The sequence below is a fragment of the Mesocricetus auratus genome, unplaced genomic scaffold, assembly GCF_017639785.1.
Source record: "Mesocricetus auratus isolate SY011 unplaced genomic scaffold, BCM_Maur_2.0 Super-Scaffold_100045, whole genome shotgun sequence".
In the NCBI taxonomy this organism is placed as follows: domain Eukaryota; kingdom Metazoa; phylum Chordata; class Mammalia; order Rodentia; family Cricetidae; genus Mesocricetus; species Mesocricetus auratus.
The window spans coordinates 6,293,783-6,315,159 of record NW_024429222.1 but is presented as its reverse complement, the minus strand read 5'-3'; the positions used below and the strand labels follow the sequence as shown (position 1 = coordinate 6,315,159).

The window sequence follows — 21,377 nt, the reverse complement described above, 5'->3', positions numbered from 1 at the left end:
CACAAAGAAGCCCTCTCTTGAAAAACAAAATAAACAAAAAACAAAAAAGAAAAACAAACAAAACAAAAACAACAAAGAAAACCCTCCACCTTTTCTTAAATCATTGTCCCTTTCTTTCTTTTTTTTTTTTTATTGTTGTGTTGGATTCTGGTACAGGTAATTTGTAGTTTTACAGCATTGTTAACACTGCAAAAAAGAAGCATAATTATATACATATGTCTTAAATGAATCACAATGTGCGAATTAACTGTAATTAATTCAGGAGTGGGCAAAAGCAGGAGGCCCTGCCTTAAGTAAGCCAAAAGCTCTGTGGAAGCTGAGGCAGTTGAGTCCCAGACCAGAATGCACCAGATGCCCTTCTCAAAAATACGCCCAAAACACTGAGGCTGAAGAGATAATTCAGTCGGTTACATGCTTGCCCTGAAAGCGTGAGAACTTGACTTTGAATTTCTAGCACTCACATAGAAAGCTGGACCAATGTGGCTCATCCTGTGCAAGCACGAGGACCTGAGCTTGTATCCCCAGCAGCCACCAAGCAAAGAGAGCCATAGTCATTTGAACCTGTGACCCTAGTGAAGTGAGGGCTGAGAGAGGCAGTTCCCTAGCACTTGCTGTCCAGTCACTAGGTACTAGGTTCAGTGGGAGACCCTGCCTCAAAAGATAATGTGGAGAGGGGTCACAGAAGACATCCAGTACTGACCTCTGACATTCACAAGCATATGTGTGTGCACATTTACACGCACACACAGACCAGGTGGAGGATTGTAGATGGAAGTTTCTGTCCCGCCAGGTCCTGCAGCTGTTGAGTCTTAAATAAACACACAGAGGCTTATATTAATTGTAAACTATTTGGCCTATTGCTCAGTCTTATTACAAGACCAGTGTTCTAACCCCTGAGCTATAGGACCACTCAGTCTTATTACTAACAAACTCTTTCAACTTAAATCAACCCATAATTCTTACCTATGTTTAGCCATGTGGTTTGGTACCTTTTCTCAGTAAGGCATTCTCATCTTGCTTCCTCTGCATCTGGTTGGCGACTGCATCTCTGCCTTTTCTCTTCCCAGAATTCTTCTACTCTGGTAGCCCCGCCTATACTTCCTGCCTGACTACTGGCCAATCAGCATTTTATTAAACCAATATGAATAACCAATCTTTACAGTGTACAAGAGCATTATCCCACGTCAGAGTATGATTTAGGAACAGTTCACATTGAACTCAGGCCCCCACATGCACCTGTGCTTGTGCACTCCCAACAGGAACATGTACATACACATGTAACCCACATACATCCACACGTGACCCACATACATACACATGTAACCCACATACATACACAAAACAAATGCTTACAAACTGCAGAGGGTGGTGGCATGTGATTTTACAACCCATTACTTAGCAGCATAGGCTACCTAGTGAAACTGTTTCAAAAACCATCAAAACCAACATAAAATAAATAAAATAGCTGCACATTAAAAATAAAGAGATTGATGTAAGGATTTTAGACATGGATCAGGGGAGTTCCAGCCTACAATCCCATGGCCAGAGAGTCTGGGAAACAGAATCTTCATCCAGTGACTGATGGAAGCAGAGGCAGACACCCACAGCTAAACACTGAACTGAACCCATGGAGCCCAGTGACTGAGAGGCAGGACTGATGAGCAAAGGGGTCAAGACTGGGCTGCTTTAACCCACAGAAACAGCTGACCTGAACAGGAGGGAGCTCTTGAACCCCAGACTGATGGCTGAGAGGCCAGCATGGGACTGATCCAGAGCCCCTGAATGTGGGTGTAAGGAGGCCTAGGCAATCTATGGGGCCTTGTTTAGTAGATCAGCATTTATCCCTACCATACAAATTGTCTTTGGGTGCCCATCCCACAATGAGGGATGCTCTCTCAGCCTGGACTCTTGGGGGGAGGGCCTAGGCCCTGCCCTGAATGAAATGACAGACTCTGGAGTTCCCCATGGAAGGCCTCACTCTCCCTGCTGGAATGGAGTAGGAAATGGGTAGAGGGCTGGGGGACCTGGTTGGGGGGTGGTGGAGGAGGGGAGGGAGAGGGAGCTGGGATTGACATGTGAAGCAAGCTTATTTCTGATTTAAATAAAAATAATAAAGAGGCTGGGAAAATGAAGGGTTCAGTTGGGTGGTTTGGGGGTTGAATAGAGGGGGGAGAGTAATGAAAGTGATGTCTTGATAGGGGCTGGCATTTTGGGGTTAGGGAGAAATCTGGTGCCAGGGAAACTCCCAGGAATTCACAAAGATGACTGTTGTGTAATATTATTTTAAGATGTATTACATTTGCTTATGCTGTGGGACATTTGTTTAATGATGCAAAGATGTGTTGCATCTGTTTAACTCTGTGAAGCTGTGTTACTTTGCCTGTCCAAAACACCTGATGAGTCTAATAAAGAGCTGAATGGCCAATAGCGTCAGGAGAACTGATAGGTGGAGCTGGCAGGCAGAGAGAATAATTAGGAGAACAAGGAGGATCAAGGAAAAGGAGAAAAAGAACAAGGAGATGAGGATGTCAGGGGCCAACCCCCCCAGCCACAGTCAGTCGTGAAGTAAGATATACAGAAGAAAAGATAACAGCCCAGAGGCGAAGATACACAGGGTAATTTAAGAAAAACTGGCTAAACCCTCAGTGTTGACACACACCTTTAATCCCAGCACATGGAGGCAGAGGCAGGTGGATCTCTGTGAGTTCAAAGTCAGTCTGGTCTATAAAGCCAGTTCCAGGACAGGCTCCAAAGCTATACAGAGAAACCCTGTTTCAGTAAACCAAGAGAAAAAGAAATGGAAAGGGAAGACAAGAGAAGAAAAGGCATGAAAATCTGGCTAGAAACAAGGCCAGGCATTTGTAAGTAATAAGCCTCCGAGTGTGAATTCTTTGGGAGCCGGGTGATACTCCCCTGCCCCCAAAAGATGACTCCAGCGAAGAATCCTACGGATAGTGGAGAGGGTGCCTGACCTTCTCCTGTAATCAGACTGGTGACTACCCTAATTGTCATCAGGGAGTCTTCTCCCCTGCTTCACCCCTGATGGAAGCAGATGCAGAGATCCAAGGCCAAGCACTGGCTGACCTGTGGGATTCCTGTTGAAGAGGGAGGAGGGATTCTATGAGCCAAGGGCATCAAGGTCATGACAGGGGAACCCACAGAGACAACTGGCATGAGCTCCTGGACTCTGGCCAGACAGCGAGGGAGCTTGCATGGGACTGACTCAGGCCCTCTGCATGTGGGTGACAGTTGAGTAGGTTGGTCTGTTTGTAGGGCTCCTAGCAGTGGGATCAGGACCTGTCCCCTGGCACTTAGCTTTTGGGAACCTATTCCCCATGCTGGGTTGCTTCACCCAGCTTTGATGCAAGGGGGAGCATGGTTCTCCTTCAGCTTGTTGACTCCCATGGTGAGGAGTCCTCCCAGATGGAAGAGTGGATGGGGGGGGGTAGATGGGAAGTGGAGGGAAGGATCAGGAGAGGAGGAAGGGGAAACTGTGGTTGGTATGTAAAATAAATGAAACATTTAATAGACAATAAATTAATTAAAAAAGAAAGAGGCTGAGCTGGGTAATGGTGGTGCACACCTTTAATCCCAGCAATTGGTTTCACCCTCAGCAACATGAGCACCATATACAAAAAAGGCAAATTGTGAAAAATAAGCTACATCTTACAGGACAGTGCCACAGAACCTGGACAGTGAACCCACAGCACAAGAACAGAACTTGTATCACTAATCAACAAATTTTACCTAGTGAAAAGCATTTCCAAAAATGAGGGATAAAATGAGAGTCTGAGGCTGGAGGATTACTGTGAGCTTGCAAGTAGCCTGAGTAGCCTGGGCTATATCCAATCTTAGTATCAAACCAGCCAGAAGTACACAGCAAGATTCTGTCTCAAAAAACAAACAACAAATCCCCCCAAGCAAATAGCTGTTTAACTATAAGGCACTGGGCATGTCGCTCAGTAGTAGAGTGACTGCTTAGAATGTACAAAGCCCTGGCTTTGAGGCCTAGCACCATAAAAACAAAACACCCACAAATCAAAACCAAAAAACACGAGAGGTAATGAAGTCTTAAATACTGAACTAGGAATACATTATGTTTAACTAGCCCAATACTAGAAACTCAGTTTAAATGTTCAGTGAGTAGGCATTAAATGAACTGTGTAGTGGAACAGCAGAAGCCCTTACAATTTGTAAGACTCTTTAATGACAAGAGAAGTAAATGAAATAAACAGGTTGCAGGGAGATGTGGTTCAGTTGGTAGAATGCCCCCCTGGCATGCAAGAATATCCCTGTGTTCAGTTCAGAGCATGATAAATGCAGTTGCAATGCCCATGCCTATAATCTTAGCACTTGATAGGTGGAAGTAGGAGGTTCTGATGTTCAAGTTCATCCCTGGCAGGTGTAGTAAGTTCCAGATTGGCCTGGGCTACAGAGACCTTGCCTTTAAAGGGCAGAAAAAATAGTATGTAGTTTACGCGTACCTTCTCTTCTCCCTCCACAGTGAGGCAGGGCCTCATTTTGGCTCTGGGATTATATGAGGCATGAGCTACCACACCTGGCTATCAACGCCACTCTTATTACAATATGTAAATGTACACAGAAAGGTAGCAGGTCATTCAGGACCAGGCATTTGCGAGTGTGAGCACTCTGGGTGATTATTCTGTGCTTCTGCCTCCCCCCTCCCAATTGTCCAATATCCAGTCTTATTTTCACCAAGGAAAAGAACAATTTAAAGGAAATAATAATATTGAATTAGGCAATAATATGAATTAGGCAATTTGTTTACAAAAATTAGTACTACAGTATTGTTAAGGAACTGGGATAAATGGATATTTCTAATGACAGTAAAAATCATGAGTGATAGTTTCCCTATGGACTTGGTAACATAAACTAAGATCCTTAGATATAAGGAAGCAGGGAATGTGCTCAGTGGCAGAGCACTTGCAAGGCTCTGGGTTCAACTCTCAGGGCCTCAAGTAACAGAAAAGGGAAGCATGTTCAGTGCTAGAAACCAAGCAAAGTATTAGGGACGAGTGCACGGGTTTTATTTCTACACCGCAGGATTCCTGGCAGAGGCCAGTCCTTTACAGACGCTATACTAATATTATGCACTACGATTGAGTATGAGAGAGTGTGCTTTTTCTCTAATGCCACAAAGTGGAAGTCAAGAGAAATCAATACTTTACTGCCGAGGCTGGAAGCAAAATCACATCAAGGTGCTGGCACTGTGCCCTGGGGACGCTCACCTCTCGCGGCTCCTGGCTGTGGGCCCAGTGGGTGTTCTTCGGCTGGCACTGTCTGGCACAGCGCCATCTTCTGTGCCTGTCTTTGTCGGATTCTTTTCTCCAAAGGACACCCTGAACCAGTATGACCATTATCTAGTCACAATTACCTTTTCTTCACAAAATCTGAATTATGCTACTCCATGCACCTATACACTTACAACACCCAATTCAGCCAGTTCTGCCTGCAGCCTTGGAGTAGTGACTGCTCCTCTGGGCCAGCACTAGATGAAGTAGCTGGCTTATGCATTCTGTGCTATGCAATACGGAGTCGGTACAACTCTAGGTGTTCAGGGTAATGGAGGCACAAGACCCCAGTTTTACTCCCATAATGAGAGAAGCTGTTTGTTAAATGTTCCCGAAACACATTGCCAAAGATGGCAGTGAGTCAGAAAAAAATTCGTATGGCCAAGACTAAATGAACTGTTAGGAGGTGAGGTTAGCTGGGCGGTGGTGGCACACAGCCTTTAATCCCAGCACTTGGGATACAGAGGCAGGAGGGTCTCTGAGTTTGAGGCCAGCCTGGTCTACAGAGCTCCAGGACAGCCGGAGCTACACAGAGAAAGCCTGTCTCAGGGAAGGGAACAACAACAACAACAAAGACGTGAGGTTTGTCTTTTTAGTCCTTTGGAAGTTTTAGGGGTGCAAGGGGAAGAAAGAAAAAACAATGTTTGGCATAGGGCGCTCTCTAGACGTGTGCTTTAACACTTAAGGCTCCTAAAGAGCTATTTCCCTTTTATGCAGACATAATATCAATGAAAAAAAAACAATCAACTGAAAGTGATGATCAGACATTTAAGATGCTATTATAGATATAAATATAGAAAATTCCAAACCCTTGTACGTCACTGAGCCCTGAGTTTGGGACCTGTCTGGGTGACAAAGGCCTAACAAAAACACACATAAACACCACCATCATAACAAGCATTTCTTCTAAAGTGTTTTTGAAGACTTATAACTATGTTTTCTTTTCATAACTAGAGTGAGCTAAATTATATGTAAAACTCAAGTGAAAAAGTACTGTCATGTATGGAGGCTGACATCATGGGTAGTCAAAGAATATGTTTAATAAAAAATAATTAAACTTCCATTTGCTCTATAGAACATCATAGAAAGTAATTTAATAAATTACAAATGACTTTTTAAGACGTTTGCTCAACTACAGAAAGCAAATTTAGACTACACAAAACACAACTGGTAAATATTGCAAATGTCCAAAAGAAAAATTGGACTAAGACTCGAATCATAAAACCTGAAACAAGGGCTAAAATACAAGGCAACACCAGTTCTAATTCCTTCAGTAACTACCAACACATACTGGGATATCCTTTCAACTGTAAGCTCAGTATTATGTAATTGCATCGACTTCTTTTTATAACCCTTAACTTTACATTTCTGTATCTGCATGTTTTTCTTAGCTGACTGACACCTGGACAAATTTCCCCCAATCAATCTACAAAGAAGTGTCTTGAAACCCAAGAAAATGTTTACATTAGCATTAGCCTTTATGCTTTGAAAACTGTAACTGCCTTATTATATATAGAAAGAGAATCACTAGGGTGTTACCAAATTTATTAGATCATTATTAGGAAAATACTTTATCTCATAGATTTTGCTATAAATTAGATTTTAATGACAAGTTTTTTTTAACTTCATTTTTTTCTTTTAATTGGGAAAGACAGGAATAAAGATCATATGGGTAGGCCTAGAAGAAGGAGGGGTATGGGGTGGCACTGAAACACTCCACTTGCAAACCAAGGTAACTGCCTGAACAACTTTGGCTATCTCACAGGTGTGTTCTAGGTAAACAAAAGTGCAATACTGCAAAGGGAACACACTAAATATGTAATATATCATTTTCATGTGAAGGATTACTACCCACTGCTCCTGGATGGGCATTACAGTGACTATTGCTAAGACATTGCATAAAGAACTATCAATTCAAAGTACTAATTTGAGAAAATACAAAAATTAATAATACAATCCCAATGGAACTTATATAATTTGGTAAATACATGTAACATTGTCTAATAATGGGTTACGTTTTTACATACAGAAACATAATTTACTGGTAAAGGTCTTGGGAAACCCAGTACAATCACTTAGTCCATGACAAACAACAGCTCTATTAAAACACACTGCAAGTTAGTTTTCCTATAGGAGAAAACTGAGGAGCTCCTCCAAAATTTACTACCTTGCAAACTTTACCATGATTTATTTAGACACCAGGAAAATGCTAATATTTATCTCTCCTTAGAATGTCTAAGTCCGTTCTAATTGTTTCTGATGTGTATAAAGGTAAACCTTGGACCTCTACCGTGTCAGAATGATAGCAGCTTTAGCAGGAGAAATGATAACACAAATCAAATACCAGACAAATTGTACATGATAAAGGATTATAAGAAACAGAACAGAAGCCTTGGACTTCATAGGTATAGTTTGTACATCTTTTTGAGATTAGTCAAAGTGCATTTTCAAAGTGGGCAGCTCAGTGTTTATTATAAACTGATAGCCCAACACTGATTCTGGGTAACATGCTGTCTTCTTACTCCTAGAAACTCAATTAATTCAAACTATCTGCATATTACTTGACTACTATTACCTGTTATTTTGGAATATCTCCAGGACATAAGACACAAACAGAAACCTATGCAAATAAAGCAAACCAACACTTTCTTGTATGTGAAAGGTGCTGTGTTCAAAGTTCTCAGTGGCATTTCATGAGTTTGCCTTTCTGAACCCTGGAAAGAAGACATTATTTATCTGAGACATAATTATTTGTAATAGGAGGCCAAACTTTGAAAAGTTTTAATGTATGTGTACAGGGTGCCAAAGCCATATGACGCAAGATTATTTTATGACTTCATTTTTACTGATTTCTGAGTTAAGCACAGTAAAATGCAAGTCATGTTCCTCACCAGATTGACATGATATATAGGATGTGTTTAAAAACCCCTGAAAACAAGTACAGAATTAGAAACGAATGTAAACTTCCTAAACTAACTCAGCTGAGGTAACAGGTAGCCAGATAAATTGGCTGATTGGGAAACTTATTTCTTCTTTAAAACACACTTGTACCTGAATTGGAAACATCAGCAGTGCATCACGACACTAGAGCATTTTATGTAATTAAAGCAATGGATGGTGATGTAGAGTCTACAGCTTTCATGACATTCATTAGCTGCCCAAATTATTGCTGAGTTTTGATCTGTAAATTATAGGTGTCAAGGAGGCTGTAAAACTATATTCAAATTAAATCAGTAATATGCATAAAGTATTCTGTGTTCACTGCAAATATATTAAATATACAACTCTCATTGAGCATCATTTTCATAAAATTAACCCCCAACAAAATTATAATGCCTTTTGTTGTAACTTTATACGTGTATGTATCTGATAGTACATCCGAGTTCAGAAACTTATGGATCTTAAGAAATAGGACATGCAAAACGTCTCTGAAAGCAGTTTGTACTTCTAAACAACTGAAATGTTCTGTCAGTAAGTTATTGATGCACTCAACACCAGGATATTTACAGCTAGTAATTAAAGAAAAGGTAAAATCAGTTTAGGATGAAGTGCAGAGTCCCCAATCAATCTTCATTGCTTGAGTCTGAATCCTCAGATGATGACGATGTGCTATCAGACCCAGAAGAAGCTTTCTCTGAACCCTCATCTGTGCTGTTTTCATTGAGAAGACTAGGTTCAGGTTCCGTTCCCCCTTTCTCTTCCTGATCTCTCACTCTGGAAGCTTCTTCCTTTATTTCTACTGACTTAGATAAATCTAAGTCACTATTTTTGTTTTTCTGTACATCAAAAGCATTGGGCTGAGACAAGGTTGGAATATGAAGATTAAGGCCTGGAGTGAGCAGCATCCCTGGGTAAAGTATGTTAGACAGCAATAGTGGGTTAAGAGCTATGGGCTTGGCAGCTGCAGCTGGACTCAATGCAGCCGTGGAGGAAGTTGAAGGAGAACCTGACACACAGCTTTCCCCTCCATTCTCTGAACTTTGGCTCTCTGTCCTTTCTTTTTTTCCTTCTTGCTCCTTAGAGTCATTTCCTTTTTTTTCTTCAGCCCCAGATTCTGCAGTCTTTGACAGGAGTCCTCCCATGCCTAGCAGATTTGGTAATCCAGCCATCCCTGACAGTAGCATGGGGAACATAGCAGCCATGTTCTTAGTTTCTCCTCCAGAAGAAAGACCAGCAGGCATGCCCATCAACCCTGCAGTCACTTGCAATGACTGCAGGTTCTGTAGATTTTGTTGTAAGGCCTGAAGAGCTGTAAGGTCCACACCTGGAAGTAATCCGTTGGTCAACAAAGGATTTCCCGGCATACTGCTGGCAGGGGCAGTTGCCGCTATTGTAGCCTTGGAAATGCCACTTTTAGGTCTTCTCCCCCGCCTGCTTACTTCCTCTCTCACAACAGGACCAGTGAGAATACGTTCATACATACTTTCTGGAAGAAACCCCTAGAGAAAATATATATTCATTAATAACAGCTACATGAAGATAAAATCAACTTATCAAATACCCTATTAAGAGGTAGTTATTTATAAACTTATTCTACACTGATACTAATTATGAAAAATGTAACTTCAATCTGAGTTGTAGCTTCAACCATTTTTTTAATCCTAAGAAAGAGAATGGAAAGAGGCATTTAGTTTTCTTTGTACTGTAAAGTTAAGTTTGTAGGACAGAAAACTTAAGAACCAAAGAAATGTTATCAATCTGTATTTTCATAACCCTTTCCTGGTGTACATCATCCCTTGTTCAGATCCTTCTGATCTGGGAAAGTGATACAGGAAGTACAGGGAAAATAAGCAAAAGGTTGAGGTTAAACTGAGATGCTTTAAACCAATCTTGACGGTCACCTTGGGATTCACAGTCAAGACGAAAAATATATCAAAAGGAAAAAGGCATTATTATTCATTATTATCTGGATACCATGGAGGCTTCAATGCTTGTGTATACATCTATCGCTTACAAATGTTTATGATGGGCAGTAGACTTCATGAATTTACATCATATTCAAAATAGCTGGTTATATATTTGGTGCATAATCACATATTGGTAATGAGCACTTAGAAAAAAACAGGAAGATGAGGGCTTAACACCTGGCTGAGAAGAGCAGTAGTACCTGCGGATAGTGACCAAGCATAAGACAAATGGCCATCTGTGTTGCTTTCATGTAATTCTCCCTTAAGTTTTATTTTATAACCTCTGCAATAGCACTGTCCAGTAGAAATGCAAGTCACACACATAGCTAAGATTTTCTAGTAGCCACATAAATTTTAGTATTATAAGCTAATAAAACATGATCTAAATATTTTCACTTCATTATGTAATGTATAAAGATTGAGATGTGTTATATTTCTCCAAACGAAGCCTCCAAGTTCCCCAAAAGTGTGTATTTTAAACAGGGCTTAGTGGCTGATCTGTGGAGGTGCAGATGTAGGAAGTAGTTTAAGAAGAAATCTAATGGAAGTATTTTTTGTTTGGTTTTAATTGGTCACCTTCCTTTCCTCTTTAAAAGCATTAGGGTTCACTGAAGATTGTACAATAATAATACAAAGAGAATGAATCCATGTTTCTCTTACTTCTCAGCCACAGTGTTGCTAATGTTTAAAGCATATGATGTTTTTGTTTTTGTGGTTTTTTGTTTTTTGGTTTTTTGGTTTTTTTTTTGTTTTTGAGCCAAGGTTTCTCTATATAGCTTTGCCTATCCTGGAATTCATTCTGTATATCAGGCTGGTCCAAACTCACAGAGCTGCCTCTGCCTCTACCTTCAGAGTGCTGGGATTAAAGGCATGTACCACCACCATCCAGCTCAGATATACTTCTAGAAAACACTTTTTAAGTAGTTGTAAAAATCCCAATATATAGACAATCCATTGGCTTATTAGCCATTGTTTTTCTACTATACCATAATAAACCCAGGCAGTTGCACATATCTGTGATCCCAGTACTCAGAAAGTTGAGGCAGGGTTATAGTTCAAAGCCAATGTGGACTATCTACAGAGATCCTGTCTCTGATGAATATTATATACATTTCTTAGAAAACCTACTTGATTTTCTTTGTGGCACTATCCAAACAATGTTTGCACTTAAAAAAAAAGTGTGGGGGGGATGGGAGGGACATTTCTGGTTCTGCATTCTACCCTACCTATCATCAATTACACATTCTGAAAAATAAAAACTGTGAACTGAAAATATTGTCACATGTGCATGAAATTCTTATTCTGAAAAGAACATTTAACCTGAGACATCATCAAGTGGCTCTAATCTCTAAAATGGTGTGTTTTTAAGATACTCACAGACTGTTTAACAACATCTCCCCATTCAGGAGCTACTCCATATTCTGAATTTTCTTTCAGGAATCTACATAAATCCTTCAAAGGGGGAGCAAATGCACCTCCAACCTGTAAACAAACAAATGGGGATAGTTAGACAGTTAACACTATTAAGTGAGGGCTTATTTATTGGATTTCTGATATAGAATTTCTTTAAAATATATGTTTTTTGAACAACCTTTAACAATCTGTATAATGACATCAGAAAGGATTACTCCAATCTACACAGACTACTGATGTACTATACAAATATATTAGCTTTTATTTGCTTTTGTCCTCTGATGATCTTTAACTGTCAACTTGTAGACACAACCGAGAATTGATAAAGAAAATCTCTACTGAAGAACTGCCTAGATCACACTGGCTTATGGGCATGTCCATGGAAGGATGGTCTTGATTACTAATTACTGTAGGAGGGTTCAGCCCACTGTAGGTGGCACCATTCCCTAGAGAGGTGATTTGGCATTGTATGAAAAAGCATTCCTCCATGATTTCTGTTGTAGTTCCTTGGGTTTGAGATGCTTGGTCAGGGATAACTGTGGAACAGCAAGCAGCCCTGCCTTCATTTCTTGCTTGAGTTCCTGCCTTAACCTTCTCCTGATGATAAACCTATAACTGGAAATCAAACCTTTCCTTTGCGCAGCTGTTTTTTGGTCACAGTATCTGTCACAGTGACAGGAATGAACGGAAACAGAAATGAGGTAAACCAATTTTTTTGAGACATTTTAAGTGGAATAACTGGAGCAGAAAATGCACTTAAAAGGCAAGACAGGCAGTCTAGCACACCTGAAAGTATACCGTTCGGTGTCAGATTTCCAAGCTATGAAAACTCAGGTAAGCCAGTAAGTCTCTTTGAATCTCCTTTGTGATCAATGAAATAGGGTGACAATAATATTTCCTTCACAGTGTTTGATGAAGATAAAATGAGATGATCTAAGTGTCTTACAATAATATCTGGCTTAATAAGTCAAATACTGGACTAAGAGCATTGCATGTATACTTCATTTGAGTTCTCAGAAACATCTTTTTGAGATAGTATTTCTCAAAAGAAAGGACCCGAACATCACAAAAGTTATAGTCAGCTTTATAAAGCCATTTAATAATGTCAAGGAGTCAAACCTAGGTCTCAGAATACCATACTTTTATTTATTCGTTATACATATTAGCTAAATTAAATACTATTAAATTATAAATATCTTTTGTATATGATAAATTCAAGATTCAAATTAATAATATTTAGATTAGTGATTTTGAACTATCCATTTAATGTGTCTTTGCTCTCTAAAAGCTGTTTGAGCAGTTTCTTCTTCCATATCCCCTTAAAAGCATATGCACTATATCTTTTTTTTTCTTTTTCTTGAGTGGTACTGGGGACTGAATTAGGACCTGTGAAAACTACATGAGCATTCTAACACTGGCTACATCCCCAACTGATAAATATGTGTCTTGATAGGATGTACATTCATTTATTATAGTCAGTGTATCACCCATACCTATAAACATTCTCATCTAATATTCCTTATATTCTCTAATCTTTGGTACACTCTGCTCTTTATTAAGCTTCAGGTTCAAGATTCAACCTTCAAAAAGGCTAATGCAGAAAGAATACCCTGAGTTTGAGGCTGGTCCAGCCTACAAAGTGAATTCCAGGTCAGCCTGAGGTACAGTGTGAGACCCTGTTTTAAACAAAACAAAATATAACACAGCATAATATAACCTCCTCCCCTAAAACTAACTGGATCTATTTTTCTAAGTAATTAATCAACCTAACCCTATATCTTGGAGACAAGACAAAAGAGAACCCTACAACTCAAGGGAAATGAACAGAATTCCAGAAAACTTACAACATTAACATTTAGAATATTTGCTGCCAGAGACATGGCCCAGCAGAAAAAGGCATTGTGCTAAGTCTGACAACCTGAGTTCAATTCTCAGGACTTACTTGGTGGAAGGAAAGAACTCACATGTGCACGTTGTCCTTTGATAGTTGTATACACACACACACACACACACATACATACACACACACACACACAAGTGTTTAGTATTAAACTTAACAAATTTTAAAAGCAAAAAACCAAAAAGCATTCCTTTCCTTAAAATTGGCTAAGAAGCTGCCAGGTATGGTAACACACACCTATCACCTCAAGACTCAGAAAGCAGAGGCAAAATAATCATGATATCAAGGGCATCCTCAGTTAGATAGTGAGTTTTAAGGCCAAGCTGGGTTACATGAGACCCAGTTTCAAAAGATAAAATCATCAACAATCCCCCAAAAGAAAGCCAAACAAATAAACAAAAACTCCAAACTGGCTGAAGCAAATTAAAATATTTAGTAATGTGAAATTTTGTTTGTTGAGAGGCTCAACTATATAATCATTTCCCCCAGATATCCTGTTCTTTTTTCTCCTTCCAAATATTCTTCTCTTATTTTCTGCTTGTTTTACCTTTTATTTAACAGATTGCTCTTTTCTTTTGTTTTTCTCTACTTCCTCTACTTTATTCAACTCATTCTATTTGCATTGTAATAATTTTAACTTCATAAATTCTATGTAATTTTGACATTTGCTTTTCTATGGTTATTTGCTATAGCAATTAGCATTACTTGATTTAAAAAATAACATTCTGTATTTGTGTTTGCACATGGGTATATGTGCACATGTATGTGCATGTATGTGGAGATTAGAGGTCAGCTTCACATGTCTTCCTCAATTATTCTCCATCTTATTTTTTGAGATAGATTTTCTCAGTGAACCTGGAGTTCACCAGTCCAGCTAGACTGGATATCCAGTGATCCCTGGATTACAAGGATGTTTTGCTACATTTGACATTCAAGTGGGTGCTGGGGGTTTGAACTTAGGTCCTTACACTTACCCAGCAACTACTTTGACAACTGAACAATCTCCCAAGGTGCCCTGCCTGCTTTTTTTTTAAAAGCAGGGTTTCTCTGTGTAGCCTGGCTGTCCTGAAATTTGCTCTGTAGACCAGACTGACCTTGAACTCACAGATATCTGCCTGCCTCTGCCTCCCAAGTGCTGGGATTAAAGACATGAGCTATTATTGCCTGGTTCAATTTTTTGAGATAGCATTTCATGTAGTAGAAGGAGACTATTTAGGGATAGGAAATATATCAATGGGGTTGGGAGTAGGCTGAACAAAGGAGGGTAATACAGAGGTGAATTGATATACATGAAAATGTCACTAGAAATAATTATTTGGTAGACCTACCAAAGTTAGTATTAATAACAATATCTGAGCAAGAAAAAAAAGGCTCAACTATGAATAATTTGTGAACAGTTAGCACAAACTAAGCATAGAAGTTCCATTCATCTATAAAAGTAAATTTTGAAACATTTTATTTCCATCAGGGCATTATATAATATGTCTAATTGGGAAAACAAAATTAACTTGAGTTATCTGACAAATATTACACGGATAAAAATACAGTAAATTTATTATTATAATGTAAAGGATGTCACCTTTGAGTAAGGTTCTCAACTTTTGGCAATAAGACATTTGGGTTGGTACCACAGTTCTGTAAGAAGGACGTACTCTTCTTTGTAGAGGAAAGAAGTATTTTCTCCCTTCTTACCCCTTTCCTACTATGCTGAATGTGGCAACCAAACTTGTGTTCAGACAGTAACAAATGTCCCCTGAGGGAACAAAATTATGCTCTGAAAAGAACTATTGCCTAAGATATAGTGTCCTGTACACTGCACAACCATACGTAACAACACTGCTTGGCCAGAATTGTGGAATGGCTTGCTTCATCAATAATGTCGGATTTGATATTAGACTACATAAAATTATCATGCATGTCTTTTCCCACAAATGTGTTACATTCACCACATTCCAGTCTCTTAGAAAATAATGCATAGTGCAATCAGTTTGTTTAAAATGCTGCATTGGTGCAAAACGGTAACAAGAGACATACCTTTCTTGCATTCCTTCTGTTAATCAGCTGTACACGTTCCTCTCCAGTGAGACTGTTGACATCCAGTTTGTTTGGATTTCGGCACCGATGCCTTTTCTGTTTGGGTCTTCCCTCGTGAAGCTGCACCCTCTAAAACACCAAGAAACACCTTGAAGCTTGTGGCTCTGTTCAACACTGTTCAGAATGATGCATGAGCTGACCCAGGTGCTTAGCCCTGCATGAGCTGAAAGTTCTCACTCTTTAGTTAGTCAGTTTAAAATTTTAAACTTTCAATATTTTAATTAAATTTACAGTTTTTCCTAATTTTATATTTGAAAATATACTCAAGGTCTCTGTGATGATCACTATTGTTTCTATATGAAAGTATGACTCTTGCAGTGAGCCTCTGCCAGCTCTTCTCTACAGGTCACAGCAAACCTACAGAGTAACCCCTGACACCTGGAGGGGTCATGGGTGCTAATGGAACAGTTTCTTCTGAAATAGCTTATTATTTTCCATCACCTACATTTCATTTGATAAGTTCCTCATCTAGTAAATTCCAGGAGAACTCCCTCTGTTCTATGACTGTTTGTTTGTTTGTTTTTGAGGCAGGGTCTCATGTAGTCCAGGCTGGCCCTCATTTCATTCTGAATGAAGGGTGTGTTTGAACTGGTGACCCTCTTGTCTCTGACTTGTACATCCTGAGATTACAGGTATATGCCACCAATTCCTGCTACAACAATTCATAATTATGCTAGGGACATTCATTTCTCTTAATCTCTCTTACTTTTTCTTCTCATAATCCTCACAATAATAAAGGTATTATTTTTATAGTGCAAATCAAGACATGAAGAGGTTATTATTTTCAAAGTCATTCAGCTATGAAGTAAAAAAGCAGGTTGAGTATAATGGCGCACACCTTTAATCTCAGCAAAGGGAGGCAGAGGCAGGTGGATCTCTGTGAGTTTGAGGCCAGCCTCGTCTATAATAAGAATTCCAGGACAACCAGGGCTACAAAGAAAGACCCTATCTCAAAAACAAACAAATAAACAAATAAAAATAAAGGTCACAAAATCCAAACCTTAATATTTGGCAATAAAAAATAATAATAAAAAAACCTTCCGCATCAAATTTGTTTCTTCAATTGTGGACAAGGAAGGCTTTGATGTTTGGAGTTATTTCCAATCAATCATAAAATTCCAAGAAATCAATTACTCAAACTCTTTGGCTGGGCCTAACAGTCTCACATCAGCCTGAGTTTATGGAACTCATCTTTTCTCTTCACAGTTACTTCCCTTGTTCTCTGCCATACTCTGGACCCTCATATCAGTCACTACTTTGTGAATAGCTCTATATGCATACCATCCTTTAACGTTCTTCATGATTGTTCTACAATGCCTGGAATATCTTCCTCTTATGTTCAAGGAGTCAATATCATTTAGTTTTTTCTCATTTACTATTACAACTTTCTTATTTTCTCCATGTATTTTACTCTGCCTAGGCAGTTCTAATCTTTCTGTTCATGGCACTATATGTACACCTCGTCTCTTACATTCTAAGGTAACCTTATAACAATTTAACTATAGAGAAAGCTAATAAAAATCTCATTTACAATGATAATAAAAAGGTATGAAAATCCTTTAGAGGCTAGACAGTGTCACATGGGTAAGAACTTTGCATTTTTATTTTTCTGTCTTTAGTTACTGAAATTGTAACTAGTTCTTAATAGTGTCACACAATATAATTATGCTGGTTGAATACAAGAATGTTATTTTCTAACATGTTATGAATTCATAGGTTTCATAAATGCAACATTCATTTTCATAGCCTGGTATTTATAGTGAAATTCTCTATTCACATAATTATAAAAGGATTTGACAATAAAATAGAAAGGAATTAAAGGAAAGATAATTTGTGGGAACTGGTGCACAAACTAGGGATATGTAAGGCATCTAAAATCCAAGACTAAGGCTTTCTTTTTTAGACTACTAGGCTGTTTTTTGGTGATAAAAAGAAATACTATAAAGATTATTTAGTTGCATCATATGAAAAAAGAAAGAAATAATTTTATTCTGTTAATAGTAATAACTACATTCCCTTCACATTGCAAGAAAAGTTTTCAAAATTTAAAAATCATAGATTAAGAAAACAAGTTGTGTATTGGTGCATGCCTTTAATCCCACCACTCAGGAGGCAGAGGCAGGTGGATCTCTTTGAGTTCAAAGCCAGCATCATTTACAGAGTGAATTCCAGGACAGCCAAAACTACAAAGAGAAATTTGTCTTGAAACAACAACAAATTTACAGATAGGCAGCTACTATTCTATGTTTAAGGACTCATTTGCCGAGCCTTGGGACAACCAGGTGAATAATATATAGTTCTCAAGCTGTCCACTTGGTAGCGCAGTTTCCCTGATGTAATCCATATGAACTTCACAATAGAGGCAGATAAAATAAACCTGCTACCTTCACTGTAGGGACAACGGCTTTACTCTTTTGCCTTAAAAAGTACACAAAAAAGGCTGGGCGTTGGTGGCACACACCTTTAATCCCAGCACAAGGTAGGCAGAGGCAGGCAGATCTCTGTGAGTTCGAGGTCAGCCTGGTCTACAAAGAGTATTCCAGGACAATTGGGGCTACACAGAGAAATTTGTCTCTAAAAAAAAAAAAACCTAAAAATAAATAATATAAATAAAAAATTAACATTACTAACTTAATAATGTTATACTAAATGAGATAAAGAATGTAAAATATTAAGTATTATGGTAGGCAAGCTCATACTTCAATAATTTTATTACTTTGTATTTATTATTACTTTAAAATAAACTTCTTGAGAAAAAAAGGTTAGAAGTTTTATACAACCGTTACTGGGTATGAGAAAGTACTTTACATCAAAAGTTTTTGTTTTTATCTTTTTTTGGGGGGGGGTTATGAGACAGGGTTTCTCTGTATTGTTTTGGAGGCTGTTCTCGAGGCCAGCCTGGCCTCGAACTCACAGAGACCCGCCTGCCTCTGCCTCCCGAGTGCTGGGATTAAAGGCGTGTGCCACCACAGCCCAGCTGTTTTTGTTTTTTTTAAACAAGAACAGCTTTGATCTTAAAATTCTTTTTTAGCATTGGGATTACAGGTGTGTGCCACCATACCTGGCCTAAAGTGATTTTCATAATTAAATATTTATTATATGCAGAAAGGAAAGCAACATGGAATTATATTTTGGGAAAGATGGTAATTATTTCTTTCTGATAATTTCCCTAAATCTTTGGCAGAACACATATTTAGCACAAATGGGTGAGAATTTGTACTTTATCATTATAGGTTTGATGAATCAAAGGAATAAAATATATCCAGATTTTAAAATATACTTACTGGGATAAAAGCTCCTAAGTCTTCCACGTAGCCTGGGTGCTCCTTAAGCCATCTGTCCAGGTCCTTTCTCTTTGGCGCATCATCTCCTGCGAGCCTTGTCCCATCTTTGAGATTAATAACTGGAACTGGACTTTCTGTATCAGGGATTCTCTGCGGCTGAGTATAGGACAGTGCTGGGTTTATCCCTGTGAAAATCTGTGAGGTGGTTAAGTCTAAAGAAAACTGCAGAAGATATCAAATATCATTTTATTTTCATGCTTTATTATTCTAATTTTGTTCAACACAGTAACTGTCTCTCACACACACTTCAGGCCTTGTGATAAATTCCTCATTGCACCTGGATGGCCTGAAACTGGCAGTGACCCTCTTACCTCTGCATATTGAATACAGGGGCTCATACAAGTACTCTACCATGCCCAGATTCAGCAGAGTCATTCTTTTTTGAAGAAGAAGAAAGCAGTGTCTAAAATTCTGCCAAGTCTTTTAAGCAAAAAATGTTTTATGCCTTTTTATTAATATTAAATTCTATTAATATCCAATTTAAAGTATGGAAGACTAACTTCCTTATTATTTATTTTATTAAATATTATTTATTTTATTAAAATATAAGAGAGCAATTATATACTTATTAGGACTGAATTTCAAACTTAAGTTTAAGTAATTTGAAAAGTTGTACTTACATGATTAGGTGGCTTATTTCTGTTTAAAAAGAGGGCATCAACACCTTCTACATTCCTCCTCCTTCCTCGTCTTTTCTTCACCACAGGCTGGTTGTCCAATATCACTCCATTGGCACCAAGAGCTGACTGAATGGAAGTACCTAATCAAATTAAAAATGCAAAATAGTGACTTAAAATTTAAACGGCACATTACAACTTTTCTAAATGTATAAGAAATTAGTTTTTATACCCTAAACTAAGAAGTTCTAATATTAAAAACATGCTAATTACTCAATTTAAAACCTAGAAATTTGTAATCTAGGTCTCTCGGTAGCTCCCCAATCCCAAACGTCCTGTGTTTGCCACCTATTACTGGGATTATGGGCATGCATCAACTCCCTTGATGTGTGATAAAATCCCTACTGCCACTTTGCATCCTGTTTTACTTAATTCACCACAAAATGTGACACCTCTTTGTTCTCCCACTTCATTTTACAGACAATAGAAGGCTCAAAATGCTAATGTTAACTGATTTCCAAAAAGACCAGGAAGGAAGACAGATCACATTTGCAATTATAAAAGTGTATTATAATAAAATACTGAGAGAACTACATAGTATTAATAGTAATACTTGCCAACTTCAACATGGTTTTATACAGTTTCAAAACTAGTGTGATCATTACTATTATGTATACTATTAGACATATTATCATTTTCTTTAAGATTTTATTAATTTTAATTTGTGTGTGTGTGTGTGTGTGTATACACATAGAGGCAGGTGGAGTTCAGAAGCATGCACTGAAGCCCCTGCAGCTGGAGGTAAGGCATTTGTGGCTGCCTGATGTGAGTGACAGAGGCAGGTCCTCTGCCAGAGCTGTATGTACTCTTCATCACTGAGCCATCCGCTCAGGCTCTAATTTATATTGTTAATATAAAAAGAAACATATACTAGTAATAACTGCAGAAACTATATTTGCTATATAATATTTTATATATAATTGCTATGTACTATGTATAGTATTATTCATCAAAGAATTACTCATAGGTAAACGCAGGACCATCTTCAGCTGCAGTGGCACTGAAACCTTCATGTGATTTAAGTGCTGACTGTATCTTATAAAAGGGCTTTCAGGTGAAGAGTGGGAATAGTAAACCCACATAGAGCAGACAAGAGAGTCCACAGCTGATCTCCAATTGCCCTCATGTTTTATTGGATAAAAAAGAGCTCTTAACTTCAAAACTCTCATTGTAAAGCATATTTGGAAAACATAAACTTCATGAACACAAACACTCACCTTTAATATTCTTCCAATGGCAAGGGGAACATATGAATATACATGTGGTAGATATGGACGCACATGTGTGCAGCTGTGCATACACATGTGCATGTGTGTGTGAAGGCCAGAGATTGTCATTGAATATCCTCCTCAATTGTTCGCCACTTTAGTTAATGAGGCAGAGTCTCTCAGTGGATACAGAGTGCACTGATTTGGCTAGTATAGATAGCCAGTTTATCTCAGGATCCCTGGTGCTAGCTAACAAGCACTGGGATTACAAATGGGCTACCACACCTGCCCAGCCTTTATGATGTGCCAGGGTTCCTCAGGCTGATCTTCAAGCTTATATGGCACATGCTTTATCCACAAAGTTATAGCCTCTGTCTTTCAGTTATAAGTCTGACATGTGTGATAACTAGTAACTAAAAATTATACTGAATGGTTCATGAATCCACAGGAGACCAAACTAGTGCCAATGAAGCTAAGCTAATCTATAATTTAAAGGGTAGAAATAGCATCAATTGAAAACAG

General features: G+C 38.5%; 1 protein-coding gene across 12 annotated transcripts in view; it reads right to left on the bottom strand.

The window, feature by feature from the left end:
• Positions 1-6,334: 6,334 nt before the first annotated feature.
• Chd9 (chromodomain helicase DNA binding protein 9) overlaps positions 6,335-21,377 on the bottom strand; it is a 212,040-nt gene continuing 196,997 nt past the window's right edge. For 11 of the 12 annotated variants that reach the window (XM_021232461.2, XM_021232467.2, XM_021232462.2 and 8 more), the window contains 5 exons: positions 19,591-19,730; positions 18,911-19,105; positions 15,567-15,695; positions 11,597-11,701; positions 6,335-9,751 (listed from right to left, as the gene is read on the bottom strand). In XM_021232461.2, coding sequence (XP_021088120.1) covers positions 8,876-9,751; positions 11,597-11,701; positions 15,567-15,695; positions 18,911-19,105; positions 19,591-19,730 — 1,445 coding nt within the window. In that variant the 3' untranslated portion in view covers positions 6,335-8,875. The remainder of the gene's footprint in view (positions 9,752-11,596; positions 11,702-15,566; positions 15,696-18,910; positions 19,106-19,590; positions 19,731-21,377) is intronic. The other variant, XM_021232466.2, reaches the window with a different exon arrangement.